Genomic DNA, 15,000 nt, shown 5'->3' with positions numbered 1-15,000 from the left:
TTCTCTCTCTCTCCTTCCAGATGGGCCGTTTGGGTACAATGAGGTCACCATGATCCCTGCTGGCGCCACACACATCAGAGTGACGGACAACAGCAGGAACTATCTGGGTAACAGCACCCACAGTTTCCCTTTGCCAGCCCTAGGAACCAAACACCTGTCAAGGTTCTGCTTTCTGCTGAATTATTCAGCAGCTCCAAACAGGGCTCAACATACAGTACAGCAGGAAATATGCTTCACTGCAAAGTAGTGGAAGGACTGTGCTCGAGATTCATTTGTCCTGAATAATTACTTTGTTTTGGGTGCACCTCTGAGAGAGAGAGAGAGAGAGAGAGAGAGAGAGAGAGAGAGAGTTATAGAGAGAGAGAGAGAGAAAGAGAGAGAGAATGTTGTTCCATAGATCAGATTGCATCATAGTTGACATTCTATTAATCAGACAGAGGAAAATAACCTGGTCAAATGTTTGCTGATTTCGAGTGTTATTTTATCACCTTGTCCTCATATGAAACATTCAGAGAGTTTACACCCCCCCCCCCCTTCTCTCTCTCTCGCTCTCTCTCACTGAAGGAGTGCATGTGTCCATCAGTAGTAGTGGGATCATTTATGCAAATGGATGAGAAGGTTTCTCTGTGTGAGTGTGTGAATGCAGATAGCGGGGTGTGTGTGCATGTGTGTTAATTGTGTGTGTAAATCCGTCGGTAATGCACATGAGGTAGAGACGCTGTGTACGCTGATAACTTGGGCAGAGCATCCTCCCCAAGGTCATGTTATTTTGAAAATATTTCTGCCCCCCCACCCCTCTCCCAAAAAAAGAAAACAAAAAAACTCAAAACAAAAGTTATGCCCTGAAAAAAAAGCTTCAACAAAAAACCAAAACAAAACACGAGAACCGGGAGATGGAGGGAACAGAACGCCTACAAGGGGAAAGACTTATTTACACAAACTCATGGCTCATGGAACATTTCAATCAAAGTGTGGAACAATGTGGCAGGTATAGCGCTTGTCAGGACGCCCTGTGATATGTGTGGCCCGGTGCATTCTGATCCAAATCCCACCTGTCAATTCAGTTAAGTTACTTAAAGGATGAATGAATGATAAGTTACATTGACACAGAGACACAATCCTGGGGTTTATCTCGGATTCAGATGACGTGCGTGATGGCTAGCGTGAGTTTTATACACTGATCACATGCTATAGAAATACCTCACCGTATGTGGTAGTTCTTGTTTGACTTGTATTGTGAATGGCAAAGCTGTGTGCACACAGCTCATTAAACATTAATGGCATGCACAGGCATCCAAATGTTAAAGAAAATAAAGAGAATGCCGCACACTCTGCTCCATGTTTTAATGTTGAAGTGACGTTTCGGCCGTCTGGCCTTCTTCAAACTTGGCATCCAGCCACACAAATTAATGCCTGCTGCATTCCATGTTATGGCTGTGCCTTGTGTGTCCTTGCCTGTTTTGATTGGTACAACTTCTCAAATAAGTCTATACAGAGCACTTTACAAAAGCAAATAAAGGAATATTGCATGCATATTTCAGTGACAGAATGAATTGATGAAATGCTCTCATGTCCTCCTCAGCTCTCCAAAATGGCCGTTCGCAGTTTGTCATCAACGGCAACTGGAAGATCAGCACACCAGGAGAGTACAGTGTGGCCGGCACCAAACTTCTCTACCGGCGCTCCGCCGACACTTGGGAAAGTTTCGAAGTGCCAGGGCCGACAAAGGAGGACCTGCACATTATGGTAACCAGCTTTCAAACCTCTCAGGGATAAGGACATTTCAACACTATCTCTCAATTCAATTCAATTCAATTCAATTCAGATCAATTCAAGGTAGCTTTATTGGCATGACAAATATTTATTTGCATTACCAAAGCTGGACATCAAACAATACAATACAGAACATAGAATAAATAAGACATTTATAAATATAAACTGTAGGGCTGTCAAAATAACTGATTAATTTCGATTAATTAATTTGATAGAAAATAACTGATTAAAAAAATTAGTGCAGATTAATCGATTCCGTATGACCTTTGACCCCGAGCCATTCTAGTCAGTAAAAATTAGACTGTAAAATGAAGGAGAGAGAAGAAAACGTGCTGCCTGGATCATTGATTGGAACATTTACTTTTAAAAAATGGCCTGATGGTGTTGATAAAAATAAAGTGTTGAAAATAAAGTCCTCTGCAATGTCTGCAGCAAGGAATTTGCATATCACCGGAGTTCATCAACTCTATAGTCGCACATCAATGCAAAGAAATAAGTGTTGACATTGAGGGGAGTGTTAATTTATTTTCATTGTGTCCCCTAGGTTATATCTGTGGCCTGAAATGCCTTGTATGTGAAAAAAAAACTTCCCGAAGCACTGTTGAATTTATTTCCTCAGCATATTAGGTCATATCATAGATTATTATCGCCATTATTTGAACAGTGAAAATAATAATAAAAGAGTTTTTGAACTTTAATGTCACTAATGCTGATTATTGAATGATTCATTTGAATTTAAATATTTAAAATACTTTCACAGCAAGAATTATATATGCGATTCATTTAGATTAATTAATCACAGAGTATGTAATTAATTAGATTAATTTTTTTAAACGATTGACAGCCCTAATAAACTGTGTGTGTGTGTACGTGTGTATGTTTGTGTGTGTATCTCATGTGCTTGAGTATAGTGTTTTCTTTGTGTGGTGTTCACTATCTCTCTCTCTCTCTCTCTCCTGGAAACTCTTTGTTTATCTTGCTTACCTGTTTTTTTAAATAATCAAATAATGTTGGTAGCTACATTACTCAGTGATTGGGTCAGTGGTGAGGTCTGCATCGTGCCTCATATCTATATAGGTCTAGGTCTTGTCCACGGATACATTACTCAGTGATTGGGTCAGTGCTGAGGTCTGCATTGTGCCTCATATCTATATAGGTCTAGGTCTTGTCCTCGGATACATTACTCAGTAATTGGGTCAGTGGTGAGGTCTGCATAGACCTCTGAAGTTCGCCTACAAAAAAGCAGCCATCTTTGACATCCGGTATCTGGCGATTTTTCCTATGGGAAAATAACATGGGGATTTTAAATTATCGCACCTATTAAACTCTTGCGGGGATAAAAAAAGTCTGAAATGCAGACGTTTTCCTGAACACACTTTTGTCCTCTGCCTTCTTCTCTGCCCCTCTACTGTGATCTCCGGTACGTGAAGGCGGCTTACTTAGAGTTTTGCTACCCCAGAGCTAACTTGCAATGCAACTTGCCTTAGGTAGTTAGCTTCAATTAACAACCGGATCTCCTTATATGTGCAAAGATGGCCGTTTTGGTTCTTTTTTGTAGGCAAACTTCAGAGGTCTATTTTGCCTCTCATCTATACAGGTCTTGTCCACGGATAAGAACACTGGGATTGAGTATGAGTACTGGCTTCCACCAGACCGGTTCGCACTGTATCATGGGAGACGTAGTCCTCTGCGACAGCCCCACCATGCTGGCTTTCCACCTTGGGTTCCTCCGACTCCCAGCACCACCACGGTCACTACCACCACTACGACCACCACCACCACCACCACCACCAGACCTCACTTGGTCACACGGCCATACTGGGGTAAGACTCTCCAGAGTGAGATTGTTTTGTCACCTTGGGCGGCTCAGAGCAATGACAGACAGAGTGATGGAATGCTCAGCACATGCACACACACGCACACACGTACACACGCACGCACACACACACACACACACACACACACACATACTGACACACACAGGAATGCACATACACACAAACTCGCACATGTACAGCACTGTACAGTATTAGCATATACGACACACATACAAACAGGCAGATATATGTAGCTATATGTCTAGAGGTAGAAGCAATCTTCCCTGTTTGAATCACCTCATCAGTCACAGTTGAACATGTGTTTTACTGACATCAAGTGAGGCCAAGTAAAAGTCGAGTTACCTTTCATACCCTTTGGCCTGCTATATATTTTCTCACATTCATACACATATACCACCGGCAGCAGATAACATTGTCTTACTGTAACCCATAGGCTGAGCCGAGCGGCTTTCATCTGTTTCATGTTATAGGATGTTATCTACGTTCTGCCCCTGGGGCATCAAAGCTGCCCTTGATCATTTGTCTGTAGCTGATTACATGAGGTGTGTTGGAGGGCGTGTTGGCAGTACATCAGCCGACTCAATGGGGGAAGTTCATTCTTCTCCCTTTTTTTCAGTTCCTTGGCCCGACATATGAGGTCAGTGGCCTTGGCCATTATCGGATGTTAGACAGCTATGAGGGCCATCAGCGAGTATATTACACACTTGGCCTACCCCAACTATTGAATACTAGCACTTATATGATGATTTATATGATAAAGTTTTTTTTTAAAGTAAAGAACCATAAGGCAGTACTGTAATATCTGAAAATATCTGTAGACATAAAGGACATCAAAGCCGATTTGGTTGGTAGGTGCAAAACATTGTCTCAAATGAGTGTCTCCCCTGTGCGTTTGTTTATAAATATACTGTGAGCTCCACAGCTAGTGTTAGAGTTAGTGAAAGACGCCAGAGAGCAGTCTGATATCTGATCGACTCTGGTGTGTGCTGTGGGAAGCTAAACTCTGAAGAACTTGTCTTTTTGCTAAAATCCACCTTTTACTCACATTCTTGTGTGTGTGTGTGTGTGTGTGTGTGTGTGTGTGTGTGTGTGTGTGTGTGTGTGTGTGTGTGTGTGTGTGTGTGTTGTAGCACCAGTGGGGGGTAGAGAGGTGAACCCTTACCTGCAGCATCAGCCTTATCAGCCTCCTCGGCGTCATCTTCCTCCTCATCAACCTCATCACTACGATCACAATCACCTGCCTGAGGGACCACGGCGAGGTAGTACACACACACGTGTATACACACACACACATACACACACACACACACACATACACACATGTGTATACACACACAGACACACACACACACACACACACACATACACGCACACGCTCACATACACACGTGTATACACACACACACACATGCACACGCTCACATACACACACACATGTATACATATGTGTGTGTGTGTGTGTGTGTGTGTGTGTGTGTGTGTGTGTGTATACACACACACACACACACACACACATACACACACGCACACGCTCACATACACATACACACACACGTGTATACACACACACACATACACACACACACACACACACATGTGTATACACACACAGACACACACACACACACACACACATACACGCACACGCTCACATACACACGTGTATACACACACACACACATGCACACGCTCACATACACACACACATATACACACATGTATACACACACACATACACACACACACACATACACATGTGTATACACACACAGACACACACACACACACACACACATACACGCACACGCTCACATACACACGTGTATACACACACACACGCATGCACACGCTCACATACACACACACATGTATACACACGTGTATACACACACACACACACACACACACATACACACACGCACACGCTCACATACACGCTCACATACACACACACGTGTACACACACACACACACACACACACACACACACGCTCACATATACACACACATACACATACATACACACTGACTCACTATACACACTATTGAAACTGACTATTAAATTCCAATTCAATTCTTGAATTTCACTTGCATTTCAATTGAGGTAGCAAACAGGAATCAGAATTGCAATTCGAATTGTGCACACACATGTGTATACACACACACACACATGCACACGCTCATGTAACTTGCGTTGTGACATTAACTATGTGGAGCACTTTATTAACACCGTTACACTCACACACCACACACATACACACACACACACACGTATACACACACACACACTCACATATACACACACATACACACACACAGACTCACACATGAACACACACTCAGACTCACACATGAACACACACTCTAATGCATTGCTCACACATATTCACACTCTCTCTCTCTCTCTCACACACACACACACACACACACACACACACACACATACAGGTTGCCACATATGCACACACACATGAACAGACACACACAAGTTATCACATATCCTTACATTCACACAAGTTGTCATATGTCATACTGTATATCCCTCCTTGACCCATGGCTTCTAGGTTGAATTATGACACTGGTAGCTTGTGTCAGGAAGGACACTGTTGACAGGTTAATAGCAGTGACTTTCAAATCATACATAAACCACAACCTGTCAGAGAGAGAGAGACATTAATAAAATGGACCTTTTCAGTATTTTCCTATAGTCACGCTGTAACATGCCTCTGTGTATCACAAATATGTAGCAGCTAGGCTAAATCCACTCATCAGCTTTCATCATCATCTTGTTACTTTCAGGCTGTTCACATATGATATACTGTACATGATGTTAACTTGTTCATTTATATATATTATTATATTATATAATATTGCTATATTCATGCATGCTTGTGAGTTGTAATGTTGTATGGCATTTTTATGACTATTTGTAACACTGTTATACATTACTACATAGTACACAAGGAGCATATGGTTATTGTATCGTAACGTTTTGAACCCCCCAGCAGGGCATTGTGGGAGGTGTAGGCGAGTACGCGGTCGATCCGAGAGGCAGAGGCAGTACTGCGAGAAAGACTTTGGTGAGTCCATCATTAATCTTTTGCTAAAATAGTAAATACAGATTTCCTGAATTGAACTTAGTATAAAAGCATCAGCAAAGCATTACAATAAGACTAATCATACTCTGTACAGTCATATTATGTTTTAATGTGCTTATCGTATTTATTAACTTGCCATGGCAGACTTAAGGCCAATGCCAACTCACAGTGTCTGACATGCCTGAAGTGACGCCAAAGTTAATGGAGCAAAGCCCACTGGCGACGTCTGATGCATGTCGACGCCAACGTTTAGAAAATTGTAATTGTTCTATCTCTCGAGTGTCAAATCCATACACGCGGATGCCGCTGCCAGTGGGCATTGGCCTTTACACTCAGTATTTACAACCGTGTCTCTGGTCTGTGCTTCAGTGTTCCGTGCCCAGATCCTAGAGAAGCGTTACCGTGGCGAGGAGACGCGCTACGACGTCCAGGTGATCCACACCTACCGCAACCGGTACCGGCTGGAGCACCGCGAGTTCCTGTGGGTGCCCAACGTGTGCGACTGCCCGGCGCTGGAGGAGGGCCGCCAGTACGTGCTGATGGTGCGCCGGCACATCAACTACGAGCGCACGCTGGACCGCATCCTGCTAGAGGAGGACAGCTACGTCCAGCCGTACCGTCCACGCGAGCACAGCCTGCTCAAGCCCCTGGAGGAGCAATGCTCCAACCGCGGGCCGCTGCCACAGCAGCCGCCAGCACAACGCCACCACCACCGCAGAGGATAGAGAGAGAGAGAGAGAGAGAGAGACAGGAAGAGAAAGAGAGACAGATGGATATGCTCAATTTCCCTTCAACGTTCTCTTGTTTTTGCCGTGTCCATTAAAAAAAGACTCCTAAGTCATGGAAGGCATGGACAAAGGAGAGTGAATTGAATCATGGTCACAAGCTCCCAGCCAGCTAAGGATATATTTTCCCAAATATATGTCCAACCGTTATCCCAGGTGGATTTACTTACCCCTGCATCCTCCCTGGAACAGTATGAGAAAAAGGAACCATGGACACATCGAGTTCATTTGCTTCTCTCACTATCTCTGCATTGTGTTGTTTTGCTTTATTTATGTGCCAACAAAATACTTAGGAATTATGTGTATTTGTATATTTCTTTTGATATTATATTTTTATGTTTTTGGTTTTATCAACACGCCATTGCTAATGTTATAAAGGTATTTTAAGTTATTTCTGTTCAGTTATTCCTCCATATGTAATGGCTTATATAATATTTTGTTATATTTACCCATTTGTGACAGCACCAACTTGTTGCATGTTTTTTTTTTTTTTTTTTTTTAAAGTATATTTTTTTGGCCTTTTTATGCCTTTAATGATAGTGACAGTGGAGAGTGACAGGAAGTGAATGGGAAAGAGAGCAGGGATGGGATCCAGAAAGGACCACGGGGCGGGAATCGAACCCGGGTCGCCGGCGCACGGTGCAGGTGCCCCAGCCAGTCGCGCCACAGCTGGGGCCAACTTGTTGCATGTTTTAACACTGCTTTAACTACTCAATGTTGGAAACCTGTAGCCTATATGTTTATTGGGTTTCTAAGGACACAGGCACAATCACACAGCTAACCTCCAAGCCCATGCCTCTAATCCAGTTCTTATAGATTTGTTTGCATCTATGGCTAGCAAAAATGCATAGAAAGAAGTTTGCTCTTTTCCTAAGTATTGAATGAAGTGTTGAAACACCACAAACCCAGCAAAAATCAGATTTGCTTCTAATAATAGCCATATATCCATATTGGTTTCTGACCCAGTATCAGTGAATGCTGCAATCAATTGTGCTCCAGCTTAGCTAAATGCCTCAAAAAGTGTTATATAAGTCCACGTGTGTGTGTGTGTGTGTGCGCGCATGTTTCACAGGGTCCATAACAGGCAAAGTTAATATCATTGTGTCACCTACTGCTTTTGTACATTTAGTTCCATTCCAATTCCAGTGAAGCTTTACTCAATTTCAGTACAGTATAAGTCCCTTATATTTCCTGCTCCTGGTTGATGCAGATATCAGTATTTCTTATGGAAAGCAGTATCGTCTCTTTTGATTGTTGGTGACTGAAAGTTGTATTTTTGTGTATTTTAATTGCTATCCTCCATTACTGTCCATGTGTGTTGATACTATTATTATTGATGATGATTCACCTCACATAATACAGCACTTCTAAAAAAGAAACTGCTTTTTGAAAGTATATTTTGGGGGCTTTTTGCTTTCATTCAGATAGGACAGTGAAGGGTGACAGGACAGTGGGGGAGAGAGATGGGTGGGAACGGAATATGGGCTGTGAGCACACGTCATGGACCCAAATATGGCACGTACTGTACGCTGCAGCCTCCTGCACCACAGCTCCTGCAGAAACTTTGCTTTCGTACGTCTCTAGTATGTCACTAGTACTTTTTGATTTGTGTGGGTATAGGTTTGTCTTTTGCAGGACAGTCTATGTGAGAGCATTACAAAGATTATGAACCTCAGCTTCTCTGGAAATCATACCTTTGGCTGTATGCTCTCTAGCCTGGAAGCCAGCCCAAATGTACCCCGTCCATAAAATCTGAGTTTAGGAAATTCGTTCTAGAGTCGCTCCATTGAGAAATCTCTATGCCTGAGCCAGAGGTGTTTGGGCCAATCAAATCATTTGGGTGGGTTTTATATGAGCATGGACAGATGAGCAACAATGCCTAGTCATTCATGTCACACTTGAGCATGCTTGAGTTGGTTTTGTTTACAACAAAAAGGCTGACGCTAGAGAAGATAGATGTTTAGATTTCGCTATTGCGTCTGTTGTACAAGACTATTGCGTGCAGAGGCATTGTTTTCCCTGTATCAGTTAAAACACTAATAATTAAAACCAAATGGTGTGATACCAGACTCAAATTCTGGGTAGAATTCAAGTCTGGCTATATCCTCTCAGGACCTGTCACACCATCTTCAACACAGCACCTCATGAACTTAAAAACAACAGGATGAGGCAAAGTGCATCCAGATGCAAGACTCCTTCCCCCATTATAACACAAGCTCAGATGTTTTATGTAACATGTTGAAACTAACAATTCATACTTCTCATAAGCACATTTTGTTTTTGTGTTATACTCATATAGACCATCCTGATTTCATACACTTCCTGTCTTTTCAGCGTAAGCTAAAGCAATCTGAGAAGCGGAAGTTGTCACAGTTGAAATACTGATACTACGGACAGTTCACATCACGTTTTATATATAACTATAATAGGGATTTGTGTAATTAAAATTAAGAGGAAAGTTATCAGTGTATATCATTATCTAACCTATTCTCAAGTAGTTTAAGGGATATCCATTGGTTGAATGACCTACCCGTACTTTTAATTATTTGTGTAGTCTACATGCATTGACTTTTAAGAATTAGAAAGTGTAAGCAATATTTTGCTTCTTAACTTCACTGGTAAAGGACATAAAAAGTCAACCGTTGTGTATTTTGTTAGAAATGTATTTACAAAAATAACATGTAAATCCTTCATCACAATGACATGAACTGTGCTACAATGAACATGTAGTTAATACATACATATAAATAATCAAATAGCAAAATCCACCTTACAACCAACTATGATAGACAAAACAGCAACAAAATAAAACGTCAGCCTATGCCAATGCACCTGAGCAGTTTGAAATGATTTGTATGTTCTTCATAAGCAAAGCAACACGGAATAAATTCATCTGTCACACAAAGAGAACCCTTTGGTACATTTTGGAACCAACTGGGTTCAAAGTAGAGAATTTTACTCGGTTCTAAAACAGGGTTCTCTAACAGGAACACGCAGAATTAAAAACTGACAGGTGCAGTCCACGATCCTACTCCAACACTTGTTTTGCTAAAGTTTCTCCTCAGTCTACAAGCTGTCTGTCTGTGTTCTCATAAACCCCCCAGTGTTTACATGCAGTCCTCTACAAATTAATGGGAAAAACAGTAGCTAGCATGGAGCTAGCATGGAGCCACACGCTATTGCAGCCAACTGGCCATGCTACTTCAGGATCATTGAAGGTGTATGCGGGGGAAGCTGCTCAAATATCAACAACCTGCCTGAATCGTGAACTGAGCCTTGATGCCCCAGCAGAAACTATATGGCATATACTTCATATCTTCCTGTCCTGCACACTTCAAACTCAGCCCTAAATTGTATGACATTAGTTTCTGCCAGTAAGATCGATACATTAGTCCCACAAGGATCTTGCAAGAGTTTATTGTGATTGCTGCAGCCAAAGGTAACTAAATGTGCAGAGGAAAGTCTCATAAAACACAGTAAAAAATTGCATTGTGCATTGTGAAAGGAGAAATTCCACACACATTTTTGCGGAAATAATGCCGTAATAACAGAAAAATTCAAGTTGCAAATGTCTGAAATTCTTCAATTTGCATGAATTTGCAAATTCAAATTGCAAGATGGCAAATTCCTTGAAGGTCTGGATACAGTACATACTTCTACTGCTGGTGTTGAGAAGGCTTGTGCCCTGTTCCTGCTTGCCTGCCTGTGGCACCTCATGACAGATCTGTGCGCTCCGTTCATGGCCTCTCTCTCATCTGGACAGAAGACGTTTCTCATTCCCTGTGGCTGTGGGGCGGGTGTGAGGGGTGTGGGTGGGGGGTTGGGTGGAGAGGTGTTTAGAAGAGAAGGTGATGGGGGTTGGATGGAGAGGTGTTTAGAAGAGAAGGTGATGAGGGTTGGGCGGAGAGGTGTTTAGAACAGAAGGTGATAGGGGTTGGGTGGAGAGGTGTTTAGAAGAGAAGGTGATGGGGGTTGGATGGAGTGGGTTGCTGTGGTGAATAGGTGAGCTTCTACAGAACCACAGGTCTTCTACAGAACCACGGGTTCCCTGAGCTCTGGCTGTTGGGGGTCCGTCTCCGGCCACGGATCATAGAGAACGGCTCCTGTCCCGGCTAATCCCTTATCAAAGATGAACTGAGCTGCAAAGTCAACTAAAGATCAGACTCAATACCTCAATCTTCTAATCAGCTTACGTCTCCGGCTAACCGCAGTGCTAGAACAATCCTAAAGTGTAATTAGTACTAGAAATCCTCCAGGCCCTCCGCTCGACTTGCGTCTCCTTTGAAGATATAAGGAAATCTCCCACTCGCCTTCAGCTGATCCTTTTGGCAATTCTTTAAAAACACATTCCCACTTTCGTAGTCCAGTCATGTCCTCAAAGAGATAACACAGCCTACTTGGTCAGAATGTCTTAAAAGTTTGTTCTTCAGATTGTTTTTCTTTGTTCGCTTGTTTGTTTTTTTTGTTCAGTCCTGTCATAGACGGGTATAGTTTGGCGACCGTCCCAGAGGGAAGAGGTGTCCTTGTCGCACCAAGTTCATGTGTCGGACTCTCGGCCACTCCTGACAGGGCAAACCCGTGTTGTTTTGAGCGTTGCTCAGCAACAGGCCGAGGTCACACGATCACGCTGACGAGGCGGTGGGAGGCGGCGCGTCTCTTGATGCGTGAGCGCCGTGGTCGGGGCTTGCGGTCCGATCGGCTGCGGCATAGTGGCCCCAGCAGGAGCCAGAGGTAGAGGATCACACACGCCCAGCACGACGACATCTTCACCCAGAAGGTGGACCAGCTGCCATGGGTGAACGTGGTCTCCAGCACCGCTGTCTCATAGCTGGAGCGGAGATGAGGGAAGCAGGTCACTTTAAATGACATATGATGACTATACTGTACATTCCAGTGTAGCTTTGGTATGCTGATTCATTAATATAATACAATGCAATACAATTCAATACAATACAGTTACTGCCTCATTACAATGTCACTACAATTAAATCATTACAATTTCACAGCTATCTGTTCAACTAAACAGGTCATGTATGGTGTTGACCATGCCGAGGGGTCAGTCGTCAGGAAGCTCAAATGAAAGATGAATGTCTGACCTGAACCAGTTGGTGAGGGTCATCATGACGTAGAGGGAGGCCAGGAAGAAGACAAAATGGAAGAAGAAGTAGCTGTAGGCCACTCGGTGCATCTCGTTGTGGATCACCTTCTGGCAGCCCTTGTTCTCCTCATCTATTACAAACTCTTCCTCTGCTAATCACGTGTACACAATCACACACACACACACACACACACACACACACACACACACACACACACACACACACACACAAAGAGCAAATAATATGCTCATTCAGGCTCCATGATTTACAACACAGATGCATAGAATGGATATCTAGAAGCTTTCATGGTCAAGAGAAAATATAAATCCATAATCAATCAAATAATCACAACTCACGCTCCTCATCCTCAGGACAGCAGAAGCAGCAGGTTGCTTTCTGTTTATGGGAAGCAATAAAAAAAACTGGGATGGTAATGTATACAACACAATATAACTGTTCTGCATTCTGTATGGGTACACACTAAGGAATCCCTCTAGTTGAGAGAGCACATCAAATTAGTTAATGCTCTAGCCCAGCAACAGGAAGTGGCCCAGCAGGCTACCGTACCTGGAACTCGTAGCGGTACACCTTAATCATCCAGAAGGGGCCAAACACCTCAGCCAGATAGGACGCCTCATTACTACAAACATAGCAGAGCATACACACATCAGAGCATTCACTTAGCAGAGCATACACACATCAGCTGCTGGAACCACTCTGGGTTTCAAACCATAATAACACAGAGTTTGAAATTGCTTATAAATCTGTTGACAGTCCTGAACGAGAGTCCTCCTGTTGTCCTCTAAATCAGTTTGTGTAAAACATGGGTTGTGCTAATTAGTAAAGCTCGTTTGCCCTCAGAGGCAGAGGTTCTGAGTGAAACCAGCTGACTGAGCGCATATTTCACATATAAACATTTTACTATCTAGACTAGGACTCACAGCCTCCAGGGTGTCATTGAAACCACATAGCTGTCATCTCTATTCCAGTGTTTGGTATTGAATGCAGTGCTTCATAAACAAGGCTTTGAACTTATTTACATCATCAGATCTTTAAGCATTCTTCAGAATGTTATTATGGAGCATATATTTAAGGTTCATACTACTAGAAATTTCACTACATCCTTGTCAGTTCTACTCCTTCGTGCACAAGTCCTCTTCACACAAGAAACTATAGGAAACTACCGGTATACAGAACCTAAATCGCCAACACACTTAGGGTCTCAGAGATCCAAAACCAGCGGTCAGATTCATTTCTAACATAACAGAATGACTCAATGTGGAGTCAAAGAGGTCTGGAGAAGTAAATGCCATTAAATGCCATTGAGTTGAACTGAGGTGAACCCACCATGCAAACAGCACACAGCAGTACATGATGGCTGCTCCAATGATGGCCACTGCATTCCCCTCCTTCTGGATCTCACCTTGGCCTGTTTTTGGATAGCACACAGTGATGTTCATGCCCTGGTACTCCACTGGAGGGAGGGAGAGAGAGAGATGGGCAGAGTGAAAGACAGAGAGAGAGAGAGAGAGAGAGAGAAAGAGAGAGAGAGACAGAGAGAAAGAGAGATATAGAGAGGGCAAAGAAAGAGAGAAATGGTATGAAGTTCAGGTTTTCCTTTTCATCAATAAAGCAACTGCACTGTTATGACATAAACATATTAATTAGGGCTGTCAAAATAACTGATTAATTTCGATTAATTAATTTGAGAAAAAATAACTGATTAAAATGAGTGCAGATTAATCGATTCCGTATGACCTTTGACCCCGAGCCGTTCTAGTCAGTAAAAATTAGACTGTAAAATGAAGGAGAAAGAAGAAAACGTGCTGCTTGGATCATTGATTGGAACATTTACTTTTAAAAAACGGGCTGATGGTGTTGATAAAAAATAAAGTGTTGAAAATAAAGTCCTCTGCAATGTCTGCAGCAAGGAATTTGCATATCACCGGAGTTTATCAACTCTACACATCAATGCAAAGAAAAAAGTGTTGACATTGTGTCCCCTAGGTTATATCTGTGGCCTGAAATGCCTTGTATATAAAAAAAACTTCTTCCCGAAGCACTTTATTTTGAATTTATTTGAATTTGAAGCACTTTGAATTTATTTCCTCAGCATATTAGGTCATATCATAGATTATTATGGCAATTATTTGAACAGTGAAAATAATAATAAAAGAGTTTTTGAACTTTAATGTCACTAATGCTGATTATTCAATGATTCATTTGAATTTAAATATTTAAAATACTTTCACAGCAAAAAATATATATGCGATTAATTTAGATTAATTAATCACAGAGTATGTAATTAATTAGATTAATTTTTTTAATCGATTGACAGCCCTAATATTAATACTTCACATTGAAGCGTGTTTGAGTATGTGTGTGTGTGTGTGTGTGTGTGTGTGTG

The 15,000-nt window shown here is 42.3% G+C and overlaps 2 protein-coding genes across 2 annotated transcripts in view; one reads left to right on the top strand and one right to left on the bottom strand.

The window, feature by feature from the left end:
• adamtsl5 (ADAMTS like 5) overlaps positions 1 to 8,846 on the top strand; it is a 32,617-nt gene extending 23,771 nt beyond the window's left edge. Inside the window, exons 9-14 of the mRNA XM_076287099.1 lie at positions 21 to 107; positions 1,583 to 1,746; positions 3,371 to 3,596; positions 4,742 to 4,870; positions 6,617 to 6,691; positions 7,079 to 8,846. Of these exons, the coding sequence (XP_076143214.1) occupies positions 21 to 107; positions 1,583 to 1,746; positions 3,371 to 3,596; positions 4,742 to 4,870; positions 6,617 to 6,691; positions 7,079 to 7,434 (1,037 nt within the window). The 3' untranslated portion in view covers positions 7,435 to 8,846. The remainder of the gene's footprint in view (positions 1 to 20; positions 108 to 1,582; positions 1,747 to 3,370; positions 3,597 to 4,741; positions 4,871 to 6,616; positions 6,692 to 7,078) is intronic.
• Positions 8,847 to 10,149: 1,303 nt separating this feature from the next.
• serinc4 (serine incorporator 4) overlaps positions 10,150 to 15,000 on the bottom strand; it is a 19,503-nt gene continuing 14,652 nt past the window's right edge. Inside the window, exons 8-12 of the mRNA XM_076288099.1 lie at positions 13,941 to 14,067; positions 13,161 to 13,233; positions 12,950 to 12,989; positions 12,591 to 12,744; positions 10,150 to 12,322 (exon numbers count right to left, since the gene is read on the bottom strand). Coding sequence (XP_076144214.1) covers positions 12,109 to 12,322; positions 12,591 to 12,744; positions 12,950 to 12,989; positions 13,161 to 13,233; positions 13,941 to 14,067 — 608 coding nt within the window. The 3' untranslated portion in view covers positions 10,150 to 12,108. The remainder of the gene's footprint in view (positions 12,323 to 12,590; positions 12,745 to 12,949; positions 12,990 to 13,160; positions 13,234 to 13,940; positions 14,068 to 15,000) is intronic.

The sequence above is a fragment of the Alosa pseudoharengus genome, unplaced genomic scaffold (assembly GCF_046254945.1).
Source record: "Alosa pseudoharengus isolate Yale_2024_CS ecotype anadromous, Long Island Sound unplaced genomic scaffold, YU_APseudo_1.1 YU_APseudo_1.1_scf_16, whole genome shotgun sequence".
NCBI lineage: Eukaryota > Metazoa > Chordata > Actinopteri > Clupeiformes > Clupeidae > Alosa > Alosa pseudoharengus.
The sequence above is the reverse complement of the archived record's forward strand: the minus strand, read 5'-3'. Positions and strand labels throughout refer to the sequence as shown.